This window comes from Talaromyces stipitatus, genomic scaffold (assembly GCF_000003125.1).
Source record: "Talaromyces stipitatus ATCC 10500 scf_1105507295549 genomic scaffold, whole genome shotgun sequence".
NCBI lineage: Eukaryota > Fungi > Ascomycota > Eurotiomycetes > Eurotiales > Trichocomaceae > Talaromyces > Talaromyces stipitatus.
Genome location: NW_002990117.1, coordinates 3,442,956 through 3,460,739, shown reverse-complemented (window position 1 = coordinate 3,460,739; position 17,784 = coordinate 3,442,956). Strand labels below are relative to the sequence as shown.

At 45.9% G+C, this 17,784-nt stretch overlaps 8 protein-coding genes across 8 annotated transcripts, besides 1 other annotated feature; 5 read left to right on the top strand and 3 right to left on the bottom strand.

The window, feature by feature from the left end:
* Positions 1-279: 279 nt before the first annotated feature.
* TSTA_021210 (F-box domain protein) lies at positions 280-1,856 on the bottom strand. Its single transcript, XM_002484249.1, has 2 exons — positions 617-1,856; positions 280-543 (listed from the first exon to the last, which is right to left on the bottom strand). Exons 1-2 carry the CDS (start codon positions 1,664-1,666, stop codon positions 388-390), a joined length of 1,206 nt encoding a protein of 401 aa, XP_002484294.1. The 5' UTR covers positions 1,667-1,856; the 3' UTR covers positions 280-387.
* Positions 1,857-3,075: 1,219 nt separating this feature from the next.
* On the bottom strand, positions 3,076-4,736 carry TSTA_021200 (ARP2/3 complex 34 kDa subunit, putative). The gene is made up of 6 exons (XM_002484248.1): positions 4,576-4,736; positions 3,988-4,516; positions 3,795-3,936; positions 3,641-3,741; positions 3,542-3,590; positions 3,076-3,491 (listed from the first exon to the last, which is right to left on the bottom strand). Exons 1-6 carry the CDS (start codon positions 4,635-4,637, stop codon positions 3,412-3,414), a joined length of 963 nt encoding a protein of 320 aa, XP_002484293.1. The 5' UTR covers positions 4,638-4,736; the 3' UTR covers positions 3,076-3,411.
* Positions 4,737-4,926: 190 nt separating this feature from the next.
* On the top strand, positions 4,927-7,915 carry TSTA_021190 (small nucleolar ribonucleoprotein complex subunit Dip2, putative; the record flags this gene model as incomplete). The annotated part of the gene is made up of 3 exons (XM_002484247.1): positions 4,927-4,943; positions 5,002-5,256; positions 5,311-7,915. The coding sequence occupies 3 exons, from the start codon at positions 4,927-4,929 to the stop codon at positions 7,913-7,915; spliced, it is 2,877 nt and encodes a 958-aa protein (XP_002484292.1).
* Positions 7,916-9,353: 1,438 nt separating this feature from the next.
* Positions 9,354-10,846, top strand: TSTA_021180 (glycosyl hydrolase family 43 protein; the record flags this gene model as incomplete). Its single annotated transcript, XM_002484246.1, has 3 exons — positions 9,354-9,452; positions 9,535-9,963; positions 10,025-10,846. 3 exons carry the CDS (start codon positions 9,354-9,356, stop codon positions 10,844-10,846), a joined length of 1,350 nt encoding a protein of 449 aa, XP_002484291.1.
* An 858-nt stretch (positions 10,847-11,704) lies between these two features.
* On the top strand, positions 11,705-13,581 carry TSTA_021170 (uncharacterized protein; the record flags this gene model as incomplete). Its single annotated transcript, XM_002484245.1, has 6 exons — positions 11,705-11,779; positions 11,855-12,001; positions 12,048-12,447; positions 12,506-12,648; positions 12,716-12,893; positions 12,940-13,581. The coding sequence occupies 6 exons, from the start codon at positions 11,705-11,707 to the stop codon at positions 13,494-13,496; spliced, it is 1,500 nt and encodes a 499-aa protein (XP_002484290.1). The 3' UTR covers positions 13,497-13,581.
* A 137-nt stretch (positions 13,582-13,718) lies between these two features.
* Positions 13,719-14,959, top strand: TSTA_021160 (rRNA processing protein, putative). The gene is made up of 3 exons (XM_002484244.1): positions 13,719-13,858; positions 13,924-14,013; positions 14,065-14,959. The coding sequence occupies exons 1-3, from the start codon at positions 13,771-13,773 to the stop codon at positions 14,892-14,894; spliced, it is 1,008 nt and encodes a 335-aa protein (XP_002484289.1). The 5' UTR covers positions 13,719-13,770; the 3' UTR covers positions 14,895-14,959.
* Positions 14,960-14,987: 28 nt separating this feature from the next.
* Positions 14,988-15,604, bottom strand: TSTA_021150 (uncharacterized protein). Its single transcript, XM_002484243.1, has 2 exons — positions 15,493-15,604; positions 14,988-15,436 (listed from the first exon to the last, which is right to left on the bottom strand). Exons 1-2 carry the CDS (start codon positions 15,524-15,526, stop codon positions 15,204-15,206), a joined length of 267 nt encoding a protein of 88 aa, XP_002484288.1. The 5' UTR covers positions 15,527-15,604; the 3' UTR covers positions 14,988-15,203.
* A 92-nt stretch (positions 15,605-15,696) lies between these two features.
* Positions 15,697-15,718: a sequence feature (AT_rich).
* A 22-nt stretch (positions 15,719-15,740) lies between these two features.
* TSTA_021140 (rRNA processing protein Pwp1, putative) lies at positions 15,741-17,733 on the top strand. The gene is made up of 2 exons (XM_002484242.1): positions 15,741-16,163; positions 16,215-17,733. Exons 1-2 carry the CDS (start codon positions 15,934-15,936, stop codon positions 17,605-17,607), a joined length of 1,623 nt encoding a protein of 540 aa, XP_002484287.1. The 5' UTR covers positions 15,741-15,933; the 3' UTR covers positions 17,608-17,733.
* The last annotated feature ends 51 nt before the right edge of the window (positions 17,734-17,784 follow it).

The following is a 17,784-nucleotide window of genomic DNA, read 5'->3' as shown; positions in this document are numbered from 1 at the left end:
CGTCACGAGACTTTCAGGGCAACTGCCGACCCTGAGTGGCCCAGCCCCCGAGTGAAGGCGGCGCCTTCTCTATTTAGAAGTCAGGTGAATGGGAAGAGAGGGTAAGCAAACACTCGTTTCACGTGATCTCCTCGACTTCTCGTTTGACTGATGGATCTCGACTCTCTCTTTCTCTCATCCATTGTTGCTTGCAAAAGCATTCAGACCTCTCCCCCATTCAAGGGCCCACATTGTGTACGACAAACGAGACGCTACCCTAATTATTATATGAGCTAGAAACCAATCGAATATTGAGGTGACTATTCGAGCTCGAAACATCTATTGTACAATACATTATATGCTCAGTCAGCAACTACTCCCAACAATGGCAGGCCTCCTCGTCCTCAATCAGGCGTAAAGGGGGTCAACTTCAATGGGAGGTGGGGATTCGGGATCCAAATCAAGGGCACGAGGTAAGTGAACTTCTCGTATACGCCAGATTAGCGTATTTGCATCACTCACAACTTGAGCGTCGACATTGCGGCAGTCGCGAAGAGAAAGGGACTATGCAGCACTGTGATTAGTGTCCTTCCAATGGATGAACCCCTTCCATGGGATTATACGAAGTTGAATTTACCTCAAGTGCCTTCAAATTACGAATCCATTCTAGGCCTACGTCAATGGTCCGGCCTCTCTCCCTATCGCTTGTTTTGCCCGTGCAAATTCCATTGCAGTTCTCCATCCACAGTACTTTGAGAGATGCCCCTGGAACCTCCTTATCGTCGTCTTGGGGTTCCTTGCCCTCTGTAATCGAAATGCCTCCTAGCCAATCGACAAACTCTGGTTGCGCTGCGGCGCAATTTTTGAGCTTCAGGACCTTCAGTCTTTTGTTTCTCATCACCAGCATGCGCAGCTGCCATGGCGTAATACCAGCTCTCTCGAGAATAAGACTCTCGAGATTCACTATATCGAGTCCTCTTTTGACAGCACCAATACCGATCAATGAGTTCCAGGCAGGACTTCCTGGGGCAGATTTCTGCCAATATCTATGACGAAGCGAACTGTCATTCACATAGGGATGTTCGAAGCGAAGAGCTAGGTGTCGCAATCTTGATCCACAATGGGTTCCGATTGCCATCGCTCCTTCTTCGTTGATGTCATACGTCAGGAATTCCAGTTCATCAAATGAATGACCATATCGGCTGACTATCTCAGCGAAGAGTTTGTTCTGTGCGTTAATTGTCCGCTCCGGTGATATTGAGTGAACGAATCCTCCATCATCTGGGTAAATCACACGGCAACGCTTTTTCGATATATGTTTTGAAAGATGATATGGCTTTGTCGTTGAGTAGGGGTTGGAAGTTCTCAGTGTCGATTTGCACACATCAGGGCTCATGTACCGTGTGTCTCGAGGTAAAACAACCGGTATTTTATGGTCTTCGATTACCATTCGCCGCCTCGCAGTTCCAGCATCTTTGATATTATCTTGCATGCCAGTACTCAGAAAGGCAACGCTTCCATGGATTCGTTTGTGAAAAATGGCCAGATGGAGTTTTCTCATACAGTGAGTATGGAATGTGTAATTGGATTTGGAAGTTGTACCAAAGGAAACCAGCGCAGCAACTGGTAGATGCGAGAGAATCATGAAGATGATCTCCGCGGGAAGTTTGCTGAAGTCGTCTGACATCTTGAACTTCCAGCTTGATGTGTTGGCGTAATGCTAATGTGTTGTAGGCATAGGCATTTAATATTCTTCAAAGATACATGGTTCCAGGAGTAACGAAATCTCTAAAAATGAACTTTCGCTATCTGCCATTCAAGTTTGATATGACAGAACACTGATCCAAATTTGGAGTCATCTATTACGGGGAAGGAGATCCCGTGAAGGCAAAGATCCTTTTGAAGCAACAATGGAATTTCCTTTTTGCTTACTTGAGGAAGATGGGATGACGCACAGGAGGCTATAAAGCCCATTGATTCTTCCATATTGCCTAGACCCCAAGGGCAACCTTCTAGCCAATTCATCGGCGGATTTTCAAAACGCCAGGTGATGTTTTGCTACCTTGCACTACATAGGCGCAGAATCAGCATCCCGTGGACCCAATGACGGTGAAACAATTTGAGGGGCAAAGCAATTTTCCGCAAATACTTCGAATTCTTTCATCTGTACAATTCCTTTGTCCTTTTCTGCAGCACGGTGCAAATTTCCATTAATTGTAGCTTGTGTTCTCAACCAATGGATTGGCTCCGTTGAACACCATCTTGAGTCAGTCTGCAGTGATGTGGTTGAAGGTAGACCCGACTACCTGATCAGGGAATTGAGTTCCATTTTTTATAGATCGGTTGATAGGACGTGACCAGCAAGCATATCTTTGATCTGAGCTCGGACTTAACGATGGGAAATATGACAGTTCTATGAAATCCGTCGAGCGAGTACGTACTTTGGGCATAGTTCATGGCGTCTACCCTTTCGGAAAATATCACAGCATGGGATCAAAATAATTCGCAAGTCATCGTGACACCCCTCCAAGAGCCCTAATCCCCTCACTCCGCCCTATGATATTGAATACACCCAGGCAAGGCGAACCGACAGCGTTTAGACATGCATGATGTGGAGTGGACAGCAAGGCTGTTGCATTAATGCATAAAAATGCGGCGCAGTCACAGTTCGTCCGCATAGACCTGATTTTCTCCCATCCCCAAGTCCAGGTTCTAGTCAGGGAGTACATACGTGGGATGTCAGGAAAGGGAAAAGAAAACAAATCTATTCGTTGCGGGTTGTATAACAAACAAATGATCACGCGGGGAGAATACAGGATGACAGTGGTTGACTTGAAGAATAAGCAATCATGTCCACTGGAAAAATAGCAAGGCTTCGGTGCATTGCTACCCTACCTACATGTAGAAGGAATGAGGGGAGAGAAGTCCTGAGCGTTCTTTAAACGCCTGCTGTAATCTGGCCTAAAAGCTGAATATTCAATCAGGAATCCGCAAGTGATCAGTCCCGACTCGGCTTTTGGTGTGATCTTATATGCATGTATGTAATAATTGATCATATTAAGATTCATGAACTCGTGCTTATATTACCCTAAAATCATGACATGCGTCTCGCCCGCATTTTATTTGCCAGATATGGTTGCATGATATCAATCGATCTGGGTCAATTGGCTTTGAATTGTTTATCATGAGAGAGACAGCTATAATATATACTCCAAAGGGAAAAGGAAGAAACTAGTATTCGCTGGCGCTTGCATGGATTTCTCAATAATCAGGCGTACGCTCCTTCGAACAAGGATTTTTGTTTTCTCGAGAATAAAGCCCTATAGTAAACACGGGGATATATCGCTTGATAATATCGAATCACCGAGCGCCAACGCCCACACTTTGACTCTATCAAACCGGCCCAGCGTTAATCGTATTAATACACGAAATTTAACCTTGAACACGGAAGGTTCTCCCACTGGCTGTCTTTCGCTCGCGTTCTTCGTTCTCGGGTCTTGCACGGTTGAGGACTAGGCTTGTTAGTAATGGAGTGGCTGACACTAGCATGTGAGCCACTTACCTTGGAGGAAATCAGCGGTTCGCTTTCGCATACGAGTGTGGATGTAGGCCTGCAGAGATGTTTAGTTACATAGACAGAAGAACGACATAAGAAACCCACTTTAGATGCCTTGATATGGTAATGGAAGTAGTCACGGAAGGTCTGAATATGGGAGATACTATCATAGCGGCGTTGTGGTGTCAAGTGTCGAGGAAAGAGGACTGGATTTTGTTAGTATTCGCTTCATCTTGGTCTGTAACGGTAATGAACCCACCAAAAGTGATATAACTGTATTTGTCATCACCTGAAGTTTTCAAGCCTGGAATTCCTTGTAATTCGAGAGGGGGGTCGTTCCGAAACAGCACTTGAGGTGCATTTTGCAGTGATTGCACTCGTCTTCGAGCATCGACGAATTCCTGAAACGTGTCAACATATATAGTTGAAACCATTCAGCAGAGCTATCGTACCTGCAAGAAGACCTTTCCAAATATACGGTCCGTCTCTTCGCGGAAGATTGTGCTAAAAATAACCGTGACTCGGTCGTGGCTGGACTTGATATAAATAGCCTCCTCTTCACGATAGTGAATTGCCATCACTTCACCACCTTCCTTGACACCCTGAGGAGCTGACTCTGAAGTATATTTGGATGCTTCCTCGGACAATCTAGCAAACTCGTCAAAGGCACGTTCGAACGGGGCAGCCATAACATTGCGCTTGAGCAGAGATAAACGTCCAATCAATTCTTCCTTTCCTTCCGCATCTGCAGGTAAATTTTCCAGATCGACCTGAACTGAGAAATCGTATCCAGGCTCGGGGTTGACGATATATGGGCCATACTCGCGCTCGAGAACTTCCTGGGCACCATACTGAACCAACTCGCGGAAGCACTTGAGGGCAATTGAGATTAAGATTTTGGTCTTTGACTCTGGTGTGGAAACGTGGAATGTGACGCCATCGAAATCGGAGACGACCTGGTCTATTGAGACAGGTGCAGCACTACATGTTCGAATTAGCTGGTGCCTTAGCACTGCGTGTATGTTTCTGCGGGGCTGTACCCTGAGAAGCGCTCTGTGAGAAGCGATTGAATGAGCACATTTTGATAGTCGAGGAGAAGCATTATGACGACCTCGTGGGCATAACACTAACTATCCTCCCGCAAGCAAAGAATGTGTTAGGGAAGCGTTCAATGTTGTGTTGTTATTGAGATGGTGTACTTATAGTGGATGTTCCTTCGTCATGACAGCTGCCCATGCGACCCGCCTGTCCCCCGCACACCGCCTTTGCGTGAAATGGTTGCTACCGCCAGCCGTACTCGGATTTATCGATAGCAACTGCCAGAAAAAAAAAGTGAGGAGGAAGTTTTCGAGTCGCCAGAAAAATTTCTCTTTTCTCAGCGAGTCGTCAAGATGGTCAAATCATATTTGTAAGTGTATTAAAGAGTATTAAACAATTATTTGGTTCTGTGTTCTGACAATTGAAAGAAAATTTGAGCACTCGAAAACTTTTGGCCTTGTTACTTCGTCTTCCTCCAATGCGGTTTGGACGAAGAACGAAGATGTCCTCAGTACCGAACGGCGCACAGGCGCAGGACGAGCTATAGTCGGTGCAAACGAAGAGGTTCTCTGCTGGGATGTTAAAAAGGGCGAATTGTTAGGTCGCTGGCGGGACGCAGATTGCCGTGCCCAAGTCACTGCCATTACGCAAAGCAAATCAGATGAAGATGTTTTTGCCGTTGGGTATGGTGCCTTCCTTAATTACTTTAATTTCTCGCCTAATCTGTGTTGTAATAGATACGACGACGGAAGCATTCGTCTCTGGGACTCGAGAATAAATACCGTGATCATATCCTTTAACGGTCACCGAAACGCAATCACACAGCTTGCCTTCGACCAGTCTGGTGTTCGGTTAGCCAGCGGTTCGAAGGACACGGATATAATTGTATGGGATCTGATTTCGGAGGTTGGACTATATAAGCTCAGGGGCCACACAGATCAAATCACTTCGTTGAACTTCCTATCGCCAACAGAAGAGGCCAACACGGGTTTGACGGACCCGAGCGAAACGGGCGGCTTCCTCCTTTCCACTGGAAAAGACTCTCTTATCAAGATTTGGGACCTCTCTTCACGACACTGCATTGAGACTCATGTCGCCCAGAGCAATGGCGAATGTTGGAGCTTGGGTTTGTCGCCTGACCAGACAGGTTGCATAACGGGTGGGAATGATGGCGAGTTGAAAGTTTGGTCGATAGACGAACAGGCGATGCTGGAAGTCGCCCGAGAGAAAGAGGGTTACGAGAACAAGAAAATTCTTATCGAACGAGGGAGTTTCTATCGACAAAACAAAGATCGAACAATCGGTATTACTTTCCATCCTCGCGCAGACTACATCGGTATTCATGGAGCAGAAAAAGCTGTGGAAATATGGCGGATTCGGTCGGCAACTGAGGTACAAAAGAGTATTGCAAGAAAGCGAAGAAGAAAGAAGGACAAGGAGAACGCAAACGGCGATAATGTTGAGGACAAGCATGATGAGACGGACGACAATACATCACCACCAATTACCGAAGTATTTGTACCGCATGTGACCGTGCGGACTACCGGAAAGCTCAAGTCCTTTGCTTGGATACCAACAAAGCCGTCTGGCAATTTACAGATCCTAACGGCAACTACCAATAATGAGATTGAGTCTTATCGCGTTGTGGCAGCTGGGAAGAAGAAGGCTAAAGATGCCGAGGAAATCGAGTACAGTCGCAATTTCGCCATCGACTTACCCGGACATAGGACTGATATACGGTCTTTGGCCCTCAGCTCAGACGACAGGATGTTAGCGTCGGCATCTAACGGTAGCTTGAAGATCTGGAATATACGAACACAGAGCTGCCTGCGAACTCTTGATTGCGGTTATTCTCTATGCTCGTCTTTCCTACCTGGTGATAAGATTGTCGTAACTGGGAACAAGAATGGAGAACTAGAGGTGTTTGATATTGCCTCCTCGACACTCCTCGACTCTATAAAGGCACATGAGGGACCAGTGTGGACGTTACAAGTTCATCCCGATGGAAAATCCATGGTGACTGGCAGTGCAGATAAGACTGTCAAGTTTTGGAACTTCCAAGTCGTGCAGGAAGAAATTCCGGGCACGAAAAGAACAACACCGAAACTGAAACTCGTACATAATCGGACATTAAAAGTGTCAGATGACGTTCTCAGTGTGCGATTTTCGCCGGACTCCAAGCTTCTTGCAGTTGCGCTACTCGACAATACTGTTAAGGTGTTTTTCGTTGACACGCTGAAGCTATTCTTGAATCTTTATGGCCATAAGTTACCTGTTCTCAGCATGGATATTTCATACGACAGCAAAATGATCGTCACATGCTCTGCTGATAAGAACGTTCGCCTTTGGGGCTTGGACTTTGGTGATTGCCATAAAGCTTTCTTTGCGCATCAGGACAGCATAATGGCGGTTGCTTTTATGCCAAATAATAACGAAGGAAACGGGCACCACTTCTTCAGTGCCAGTAAAGATCGTCTGATCAAATATTGGGATGGTGACAAATTTGAGCAAATTCAAAAGCTTGAAGGCCACCATGGAGAGATATGGGCGCTTGCTATGAGCCATTCAGGAGAGTTTCTTGTCAGCGCCAGTCATGACAAGAGCATTCGCATATGGGATCAAACAGACGAACAGATCTTCTTGGAAGAAGAGCGTGAGAAAGAGTTAGAAGAGCTATATGAGAATACCCTCACTACCTCCCTTGAAGACGAGGAGAACGGGGAAGAGAAAGCCGAAGCGGTCGACGCTAACAAACAGACGGTCGTCACACTCATGGCCGGTGAGAGAATTATTGAAGCGCTCGATATGGGCATGGAAGATCTGGAGGTTATGCGACAATGGCGGGATACCAAAGCAAGAAACCCAAATGCAGCACCGCCACAGAGAAACCCCGTTTACATGGCTTTGGGAAATGTAACAGCAGAACGACATTTACTCAACATCGTGCAAAAGATACCCGCTGCCTCACTTCAGGATGCCTTGCTAGTGCTTCCTTTCTCTAAGCTCGAAGCTCTCTTCACCTTCCTTGAAATATGGGCCAGTCGTCAGTGGGAAATTCCATTGACCTGTCGAATACTATTCTTCATGCTCAAGACACATCATCGCCAGATTGTCTCGAGTAGATTCATGCGCCCGATGCTTGATCGCATTCGGTCTACACTTCGGGAGGTATTGGCGAAACAAAAGGATGAGATGGGCTTCAATCTTGCTGCTTTGCATTTTATTGGCGGTCAGATCCGTGAGCAGGGAAACAAGAGTTATATTGATGTTGATAAGTGGGAAGATAAGCAGATTTCAACAACTTCTACTGGTATCAAGAGAGGTTATGTGAGTATTGCTTGATTCAATTACAAGCTAGCATTGTTGGCGTCATTTCTCGTTCTTCAAAAGTTTGAATCATATAGATAGATATCCTGGATTGAAATGTAAATTATTATCATTTGACCGAACCTATGCACTATCTCGATCTGCCGTGTACATATATCACGCCTCTATTTCAACCAGACCTACTCGCAACGAACGACCTAAAAATATTTTCACCCCAGTTAGCAATTGTCCTAAACCAGTTCTCGATACCAAAAGAGAAATGAAAAGGCAAAATCATCATAGATTCCATTAACCTAACCAAACCGTCCTCTTTCTCTATGCATACACACACAGAAATCTTCTTCTTCAGCAGAACCAATTCTAAGCACCGACGACAAGAACCAAATCTTTATTTTTGAAGGAAATGGTTCATTGCCATACCTTTTCCGGCTCTTCCTAATTGATTGAAGGTTCAAAATAGTTCTCATCATGTCAATTGAAGATTCCTGTGTGTGTGCGATTTTTGTCGGGCGATGGCGAGGAAGAGGGCGGTATTGTTGGTTGATGGATTGTATATTTGGGGGAAGGGATGGGATATGTACCTTATCAGATATGAGAGTGTATCGTTAGTCCATTGGTGGTTATGAGTTGTTATTGTTATGTCTTGGTGTTGAGAAGTGCTACTTGACGAAAAGAAATTTTGAATTTGACGGTACCTCCGGTGGGGCTTGCCTACACGTGATGATATCAGCTTCTGGCCAATGGGAACACGGTATTCCCTGATTAGAGAATCTCTGTCGATGCTTATTCTACGACGATCATCAGAATCAGTACAGAAGGTGGATTTGTCCGTTTTACCCGCATCTTTGTATTAGCCTAATAGGCTATACCGATATCTGCGCACTGGATACAGATTACCTGGAATCGCGGATGGTAATGCTACCAACCTAGGTAGGTCTAACCGTTCCTGTGAAGTCTGCAGGATACCTATATCCTCCTCCTATCAACCAATATAACATCAAATCACACCAGAAGAATGCTAGGACGAGGATGATCTAAAACGAACGGAAAAGTTTCTTGTCATGGCGGATAGACGGCACAGCTCCGAGTCTACCTGCACGTCACCTGCTAGAATATTAGGACAACATCCCTAAAATCTCAGGCATATAGGCACACGGACAAGGGTATAGTTAAATCAGCCGTGGTCTATATAATATACCACCATGGACATAATCACCTAAATCGGTAGGTGTGCCTTTCTTCTCCACAATTTCGGCTATATTATTCTGATTATATTCTTCAGCAACCTTGGAATGGGTTGCATTCTGTACCTAGGTTCTCAAGTTGACACCTACATAAGCATGACTCTTCCTCAATTGGAATGAAGATGAAGTTTCAAACGCTCAGTTTGAGGTTTTGATCCAAACCGTCGGTCTGAAACACATGAAAAAAAGAAAAAAAAATAGTAAACACCATGGGTTTATCTCAACTGATCAAGGTTGCAGCTCTGCTTGCATCTGCATGTCTCACGAATGCATCGCTTCAGATAGTTCCTGGAGCAACTTGGACTTCTGTAAGTCTTGAAAACCTCTAACTCGACCAGTTTCGGCAACCTACGTATCTCCATCTGCTTAGCTCCAAACTAACTATTAAAGCCCAATACCCATGCACACATTCAAGCGCATGGAGCCGGAGTCATCGAAGTTGATGGGACATATTATCTCATCGGTGAAGACAAGACAAACGGCAGCAATTTCCAACACGTCAATTGCTACTCTTCCACCGACCTGGTGCAATGGGACTACGTTGGTCCGCTTTTGAGTCTGCAGTCAAGCGGCGATTTGGGTCCCAATCGGGTCGTTGAAAGACCCAAGGTTATATATAACTCAAAGACGAAGAAATATGTTCTCTACATGCATATTGATAGCTCGAGTTATGGGGAGGCCAAGGTTGGCGTTGCCACGGGGGATAGTGTATGCGAGACATATCAGTATCACGGGAGCTGGCAGCCGTTGGGATACCAGTCTAGAGATATTGGTCTTTTTCAGGATGATGATGGGTCTGCCTATTTGCTTACGGAGGATGTAAGCTTTTCTTTTCGTCTAACCTAATGTATGCTATCGATAAGGGCTGATTCGCGTGTAGAGAGCAAATGGTCTGCGAATCGACTCATTGACGGATGACTATCTCAATGTCTCTGCATCTGTGTATCTATTCTCAGACATGGAAGCACCTGCCATGCTCAAACTGAACGGATACTACTTCATGTTCGCCTCGCATCTGACTGGCTGGTCCGCAAACGACAACCAGTACAGCTACGCCACCAGCTTATCCGGACCCTGGTCAAGCTGGCGAACCTTTGCAACCTCGGGATCAAATACATATCAGTCTCAGACAAACTACATCTTACCGTTTCCCGGCAATAGGACAGTTATGTATATGGGTGACCGCTGGATTGCATCCGATCTTGTCGCGAGTACCTATGTCTGGCTTCCGCTGACGATTAGTGGCACGACCGTCAGTATGCAAGACTATACTAGCTGGGCACCGAACGTTCGAGCAGATAGCTGGTCAACGGCTCCCTCTGCAAATAATTACTACGGGGTAAATGCCGCACTTTCCAATGGAGCTGTCGTCGTATCATGTTCCGGGTGCTACAACAATAAAGCCGCCGGGTATATCGGTGGACCGAGTCAGGGAACTGCGACTTTCTCTGGTATTACGTCAAGTTTATCTACATTATCGACTGTGCAGATAGTGTATCGTAATGGGGATAGTACAGCTCGATATGCTAATGTAACGGTGAATGGTGTGACGCAGTTAATTGAGTTCTTGCCCGCATCGTCGCCTGGAAGGAGTGTTATCAATGCGAATCTCAAGGCGGGTTCGAATAATGAGATTGTTATTAAGACGAGTGATGGGACGTATGGGCCGGATATTGGAACGCTCATTGTGCCTCAGCAGTGATGCAACCCTCTGCGCAAGGGACTGCAGAGACATCTGACCTTCCGCATCATTCATTGAATACAATCTTGATTAACTACTGCTCCATATGGAAGGTTTATATGCTGGATTATGTAGTATGGATCATAAGTCAATGTACATACGAAATTACGCCTTAGGTAATAATTGCAATTACAGGGTCTTTCAAAGAACTGGAATGCATACCTAGACAAGCTGGGCATACTCAAATTCTGGAACGCGTAAGGGATCAATAATTGGCTGTAGTTGATGATGCAAGGTTGTAAATCGTATCTGTATCTAACATCTGCTCATACCTGTCCGACCTACCTGCCTCTTTCTTTCATTTGCTGTTGGGCGATAATTTGGTCAATCTGAACCACGCATGGAAATTGTTGGATAAACTGAAAAGGAAGAAAAAACAACGAAACAAATCGAAATGAAAGTCGAGGATCGAAGAGGGGTTCTGATCGACGCATAAACTGACTGATTCGAGGGTCGATAACGGTTCAATTGAATGACTTGAAATAGGAGGGTAGTTGTCGGTTATCGAAAATAAAGAAGAATCTATATCTGTGTATCTTTGTACCACTCCTCTGGTGACACATCGTTCGTAAAATGTACCGATAGCGATAAGTTCGAGCCCCTCCTGCACGTGAATATATCATCGGGACATGCTGAACTTCTTTGCTTGTTGGTCAGCTATCGAACCTACCGTGAAAAACTATTCGGATGTGATATATCGAGTCGCTTTGTGAGGGGCAGCGATCCTGTTTGCTCACGTTGCTCTCAAGCCCAGACAGCCATTTCTGGCAGATTGGAAGAATAGACAACCTTGAAGTCAAGCAGGCCATCCTACGAGCCATGGAAAGACAGCCAAAAATGCGCGGGGATATCATCCTTGTGCCGCAACCAAGCGATGATAGTGCAGATCCTCTAGTCAGTCTTTCATTTTCTTCCTCTCCAGCAATAAAGCTGCTTGAAATATAGTCTTGGCTGACGGGTACCGTCTAGAACTGGAGTCAGCGCAAAAAGTATATGACGCTAGGTATTGTCAGTCTGGCAGCCTTTACTTCACATTGCGCTGCTCTTGCCAATCAGCAGGGTATCAGTCCACAAGCCAAACTCTATCATAAAAGCTTGAATGATATGGCGGATACGGTAAGACCGACTGTCCATTGCTGAAAGATGATCTAATGTCTCGAAGGTCGCCACGGCTATAGCCGGCATGGTTGCTGGACCCCTTGTGCTCGTGCCGTTGACTCATATCTTCGGTTGCTGCTCCATATTGTTATGGAGTATGGTTGCTTCTACCTGCGGCAGTATATGGTCTGCTCTTATGACCAAACCAAACCAATATGTCGCATTCACAATATCCCGCTTATCTGTCGGATTATTCAGTGCAACCCCAACTGTTTTGGGTCCGCAAATGCTGGTTGACATTTTCTTTCTTCATGAGAGAGGGACTGTCTTCAACACCTTCATGGTGTGGTCGACTTTTGGTGTGATCATTGGACCAACATTGGGAGGGTTCATCGTCGCACATGCCCCTTGGCCATGGGAGTTTTGGTGGACAGTGGTGCTGCAGGGTGCAGTTGTCCTTCTGGGTATGTCTTGCCTTCTAGGGAAAAGAACAGATTCCAGCTGATGTCAGCTCACCCCTAGCATTTGTTTTTCTGGAAGAGACGGGGTTCACCAGAGAGAATGGAAAAGTATACCCTCGTCGTCCCTCTGCGTTCATACACAATCGAGTGGCCACGTATTTCCCGGGCACACAAGTAGCACATGTTGGAGGTTTGCAAGAAGCAGTAAGCGCTCATTAAAAATCATAATAGTGGTGATCATATATTCGGCTTTTGGCTGACGTCGATCTAGCTCCACTCGGCATGGGCACAGGTCCTAATTGGCATCACTCCAGTAACGATCTTAGTTGGAATCTTTCTCTTTGGGCTATCCGGGTGGTTTGTGAGCTTCAACACTCTCTTGAGTGTGTTCCTGCAAAACCCTGTTGCAGCTGGAGGTTATGGGTTCTCGACTCAACAAAATGCAGCATGTAAGTACTGATATCCTTATCAACTGTGGTAGTGCTAATGTTGCAGTCACCTTTACAATGTGGATCGGTGCCGCTGTAGCACAATTCTGGGGGGATTTCTTCAACGACCGCATCCCATTGTACTTTGTGGCCAGGAATTCCGGAACTTGGAAGCCTGAATACCGTCTCCATTCCCTCTGGATTCCCTCGTTTCTGGTCACGCCGATTGCGTTGGGCATTGTCGGTACCACATTGAAATATCACCTGCATTACATTGTTCTCGCTGGCGGCGCATTTCTCATCACGTTCGCATCTGTCTGCACCAATCCAGTTGCAATTAACTATCTGGTCGAATGCTTCATGAACTATCCAACCGAGGTGAATTGTATTCTGGCAGTGTATCGTCTAAGTTTAGGGCTTGGAATCCCATTCTTCGTTAGGGTCTGGGTCGCGAATGTCGGCGTCGGATGGGTGTTTGGTACGATGGCGATCTTGGCCTTGATACTGTTCATCCCAATCATCATTCTTATGCTGTATGGTCCTACTCTCCGACAGATGGGTTTTGCTAAATTGCGTGGTGACGAGGAGGGAGCTCAAGTTATGAGAAAGGACGAAACTGCATAATCATTACTTGAGTAAATTAATTGATTGGAATTCGCGCAGACATGTCTCATCGGGAAAAGTAACAAGCATGAAATAAAATGAAGTCGAAAAGTAGGAAGAGCGATCTAAATACATGGTTGCTGCCTCCAGGCCGTTATCCTTATCCTTATCGGAAGGCGGAGACCCAGCACGGACCACTTGTGAGCCTGCGGCAGAAAAAGTTTCAACTGAAAAGCTTCAAATACACAACCTCGACATCAATTAATAACAATTCTTCTCGGACTCATTAAACAAGATGAGAGCCAAACGTTCCAAGAAATATCGTAAGCTCATGCATCAGTATGAGCTTACCTTTGGTTTCCATGAGCCTTATCAAGTATTAGGTACGGCGAATGCTTCAATTGTCGCCGAATCATAAAATCATGCTAACCGTCGTTGCTTACAACAGTCGACTCGAATTTCTTGCGCGCAGTACATCAATTCAAAATGGATCTTATACCAGCCCTTGAGCGAACGCTGCAAGGCAAAGCCAAGCCATGTAAGTCGCGATACCCAGAACAAACGAGCTCACACTGACTAAAATTTAAAGTGTTATCGAAATGCTCGCTCGCTGCTATCATGGCCGCTCAACCCATCAATCCTAAGACAAATAAGCCATACCGGCCCTACCACCTTCCTCCGCCAACCGAGCTACCACTGCGACACTGCTCCCATAACGATGACGATACCCCCATTGACGAAGTCGAATGTCTTTTATCACTGATCTGCCCAAACACGGATACAATGCGCAATAAAGAGCACTATATTCTTGCGACCGCTGAGCCCGTCCCATTGCCGCAGGACGACGTCAATTCAGATAACCCTAAACAACGAAGACAAGCAGAAGCATTAATGAAGGAACGCAGCGAGAAAGCGGTCGCTCTACGATCAGGCGCACGTGCTGTTCCGGGTGTACCAATTATATACGTCAAAAGATCAGTCATGGTTTTAGAGCCGTTCAGTATACCGTCTGAAAAAGTGCGATTGGGCGTCGAGAAGAGCAAGTTCAAAGTCGGTATGGAGGCGGCGCTGGATGTAGTCAATAATCTCAAACGGAAGAGGGAGGACGAAGAGGACGGTCCATCTACTTCAGCTCGAGATCGAACTGCCAAAAAGGCCAAAGCACCGAATCCGCTTAGTATGAAAAAGCCAAAGAGGCGAGAGAAACAAAAGCCTGAGGAACAAGGGAAGAAGAAAGACAAGAAGCCGGAACCCGACAGTCGGGATGAGGGCACTCAAGATAATGCGGCCGATGCGGAAGGAGAACAGTCAGGCAAGAAGAAGCGTAAGAGGAAGCATAAGAGTTCGAAATCTGGAAACGCTGTCGAATCTGCGGATGGTGCTGTCTCTAATGAAGTTCACTCTGCAGGGGATGATTGATTTATGCTTTTCAAATCATTATGCGGCGTTTTGGTGTTTACTACTTTAGAGATTCCAAAAGTGTACTATGCAATGAAAGCTGGGATATCTTTCATGAGATTGGAGAATATCTATATATAAACAGTATGCCCTTCAATGGTATGATACATGTAGTAATGAAACGCATGACAGTTCCAACATCGGCTCCACATCAGAAAACGCCGTAAATGCTTGGAGATCAAATAAGAAACATTCAATCACCCTGGATGCATCATAATGTCCCTACTACCCAAGCAAAGATCACATGACACCGTCTTATTTTCCCTGTCGTTATTGCTTCTGCACAATCTCGCCTTGTTCGCGCAATCTCTCTTCAGCCCAAAGCTTCTCAACACGGGCCCTTCTCGCCAAAGCCTCGTCACGATTCCGTTTTGCGCGCTTCGCTCGCTCGGCACCGAGGCATCGGTTTACGTCGCGTTTGATATCGTTGCATTGGCCCATGGCTTTCCATATGAAACCGCGTGCGTGGCATTCGTCCAAGGCATTCATAATCTCCTCGCAGTCTGGACGAGTTCGGATGATTAGCTTGTCGTTGTCATGGCCATAAAGTGTGACTTACTTATGTTTTCCGGAGTGTGAAGATGAGAATGCATTTTGCTAATTCTCTTTTACTCAACCTATATGTGTCTGCGTACTTCCTCGCAATTGATGATCTTTAGCTGATGTCTACCAATTGATGGCATCGAGTCTGGCGAACTCCATTGCCTGTTCCTCAGGCGGTGAGCGATAGGAACCACAATCTTCTTTTCTGCCAGGTGGAGACTAAAAAATATTATTTTTTATTTCGAGCTTCATCCTCACCACTTAGCCAAAGTTTGAGTTGGAATCTTTGTTTTTTTCCCTGCAGATTTCTCTATTGCGAAAAAATCTGCCTCGGTAATTGAGCGGACTTATTGCAGCTCGTTCAGCTAGAGAGTCCATATCGGACTGTCTGATTGAAAATATCGTTCTGATTTCCCCGCTCTGAGTGTTAGGGCTATTATAAAACTCGAATATCAACATGAATTCTATGATTACGACCACAACGTGGGTGCGACGAGGGGTCGCTGCACAATTCCCTACAAAATATGAGATTGATGAGGCAGAGCTCAATCGGATATCACAAATTGCGAGGCTGCAATTGGAGGATGCCAAGGGAGATTTGAAAGCAGCCGAGGAGGACCAGGATGTAGATGCAATGGATGAGGATACGGTTGAAAAGGATTCAAAACCCACGAAAAATCCTTTCAAGCAAGTACATTTCATACATTATCTAGGAAACGCTGCTAATTGTTGGGCTAGGGACGAGGATCATGATGATGAAGACGACGATCTAAAAGAGTACAACCTCGACCACTACGACAGCGAAGAAGTTGACGAAGACGGCGAAGAAGTCACCATGTTCGGAAACGTAAAGTCTCTCGCGTACCACAAACCGGGTGAAAAGGATCCTTATCTCGAATTTCCAGAAGGAGAGGACGATGAAGACCGTGAAGAGTTACAAATACTGGGTACTGATAACCTATTAATAGCGGGAAAGCTGGAAGACGAAGTTGCGCATCTTGAAGTTTATGTATACGAAGATTCCGCGGACAATTTGTATGTTCACCACGATATTATGCTTCCCGCCATTCCGCTCTGCGTTGAATGGCTCGATTTCCCGGTTGGAAAGAATGAAAAAGGCCGTACAAGTGGTAATTTTGTGGCTGTGGGTACTATGGAACCTGATATCGAGATCTGGGACCTCGATATTGTCGACTGCATGTACCCCAATGCTATTCTCGGAGCAGGTGACGGCGACGACGACGACAAGGGCTTGAGCAAAAAGAAGAAGAAGAAATTCAAGAAAGCAAACGATGAGTATCATGTTGATTCCGTTCTCGCACTGGCAGCAAACCGACAACATCGAAATCTTCTTGCTTCTGCATCTGCAGATGTTACCGTTAAATTATGGGACCTCAACACACAAAAATGCGCCAAGTCATACAACTATCACAAAGATAAGATTTGTGCGCTTGATTGGAATCCGACCGAATCTACAATCTTGCTGAGTGGAAGCTACGACCGCACTGTTGTTGCGGCGGATATGCGAGCACCGGACGCAAAGGCGCCTCGGTGGCAGGTTGCTTCTGATGTGGAGAACTTGCGCTGGGATCCTCATGATCCTAATTTCTTTTATGTCACTACCGATACTGGTCTTGTTTACAAGTACGATGTTCGCAACGCACCTGCTACACCCAGCGAATCCAAACCCGTCTGGACATTGCAGGCCCATGATGACTCTGTTTCGTCGTTTGACATTAACCCTCGAGTTCCTGGGTTCTTGGTGACAGGTTCAACGGATAAACAAGTTAAGATCTGGGATACAGCCAACGACAGACCTAACATGGTGGTATCTCGTAGACTCGAAGTGGGCAAAGTCTTTTCGACATCGTTTGCGCCTGATGCAGAAGTGAGCTTCCGTCTTGCTGTGGCCGGTAGTAAGGGCGTCGTGCAGGTGTGGGATACTTCGACCAATGCAGCTGTGCGTCGAGCGTTTGCCGGTCGTACTCCGGATATCACGCCTGGAGAAGAGGGCGAAATTCAGGAGAGGATTTTGGGAGTTAATCAGAATGATGATAGTGATTCGTCTGATGGCGAGGAGGGTGATGGCGGTCAAAATAAGGATGGGTGGGAGTCAATGGAGGAGGATTAGTTTGTCCGCCTGTGTATGCGTCGATGTAGGCAGAGCGAATAAATACCCGTCTGTACATTCTGTTTATAGATCTATAGATTCATTTGAAATAGCATGTAGTGACACTCAAATAGAACTATACTTACTCAGGAGTCGATTGGAGTGGGTACACCTCAAGCACGCAAAGCCTGGTCGGGG

Excerpts from the sequence above, each read along its gene's own strand:
- TSTA_021210 (XM_002484249.1), bottom strand. The coding sequence starts at position 1,666 with ATGTCAGACGACTTCAGCAAACTTCCCGCGGAGATCATCTTCATGATT. Across the intron at positions 544-616 it reads GTAATTTGAAGGCACTTGAG|TCCCTTTCTCTTCGCGACTG; the intron begins GTAAATTCAACT and ends AGTGCTGCATAG.
- TSTA_021200 (XM_002484248.1), bottom strand. The coding sequence starts at position 4,637 with ATGCTTCTCCTCGACTATCAAAATGTGCTCATTCAATCGCTTCTCACA. Across the intron at positions 3,937-3,987 it reads TTGGAAAGGTCTTCTTGCAG|GAATTCGTCGATGCTCGAAG; the intron begins GTACGATAGCTC and ends GACACGTTTCAG. Across the intron at positions 3,492-3,541 it reads AACCGCTGATTTCCTCCAAG|TCCTCAACCGTGCAAGACCC; the intron begins GTAAGTGGCTCA and ends TAACAAGCCTAG.
- TSTA_021160 (XM_002484244.1), top strand. The coding sequence starts at position 13,771 with ATGAGAGCCAAACGTTCCAAGAAATATCGTAAGCTCATGCATCAGTAT. Across the intron at positions 13,859-13,923 it reads TGAGCCTTATCAAGTATTAG|TCGACTCGAATTTCTTGCGC; the intron begins GTACGGCGAATG and ends TGCTTACAACAG. Across the intron at positions 14,014-14,064 it reads GCAAGGCAAAGCCAAGCCAT|TGTTATCGAAATGCTCGCTC; the intron begins GTAAGTCGCGAT and ends TAAAATTTAAAG.
- TSTA_021150 (XM_002484243.1), bottom strand. The coding sequence starts at position 15,526 with ATGCATTCTCATCTTCACACTCCGGAAAACATAA. Across the intron at positions 15,437-15,492 it reads TCACACTCCGGAAAACATAA|ACTGCGAGGAGATTATGAAT; the intron begins GTAAGTCACACT and ends GAACTCGTCCAG.
- TSTA_021140 (XM_002484242.1), top strand. The coding sequence starts at position 15,934 with ATGAATTCTATGATTACGACCACAACGTGGGTGCGACGAGGGGTCGCT. Across the intron at positions 16,164-16,214 it reads CCCACGAAAAATCCTTTCAA|GGACGAGGATCATGATGATG; the intron begins GCAAGTACATTT and ends TTGTTGGGCTAG.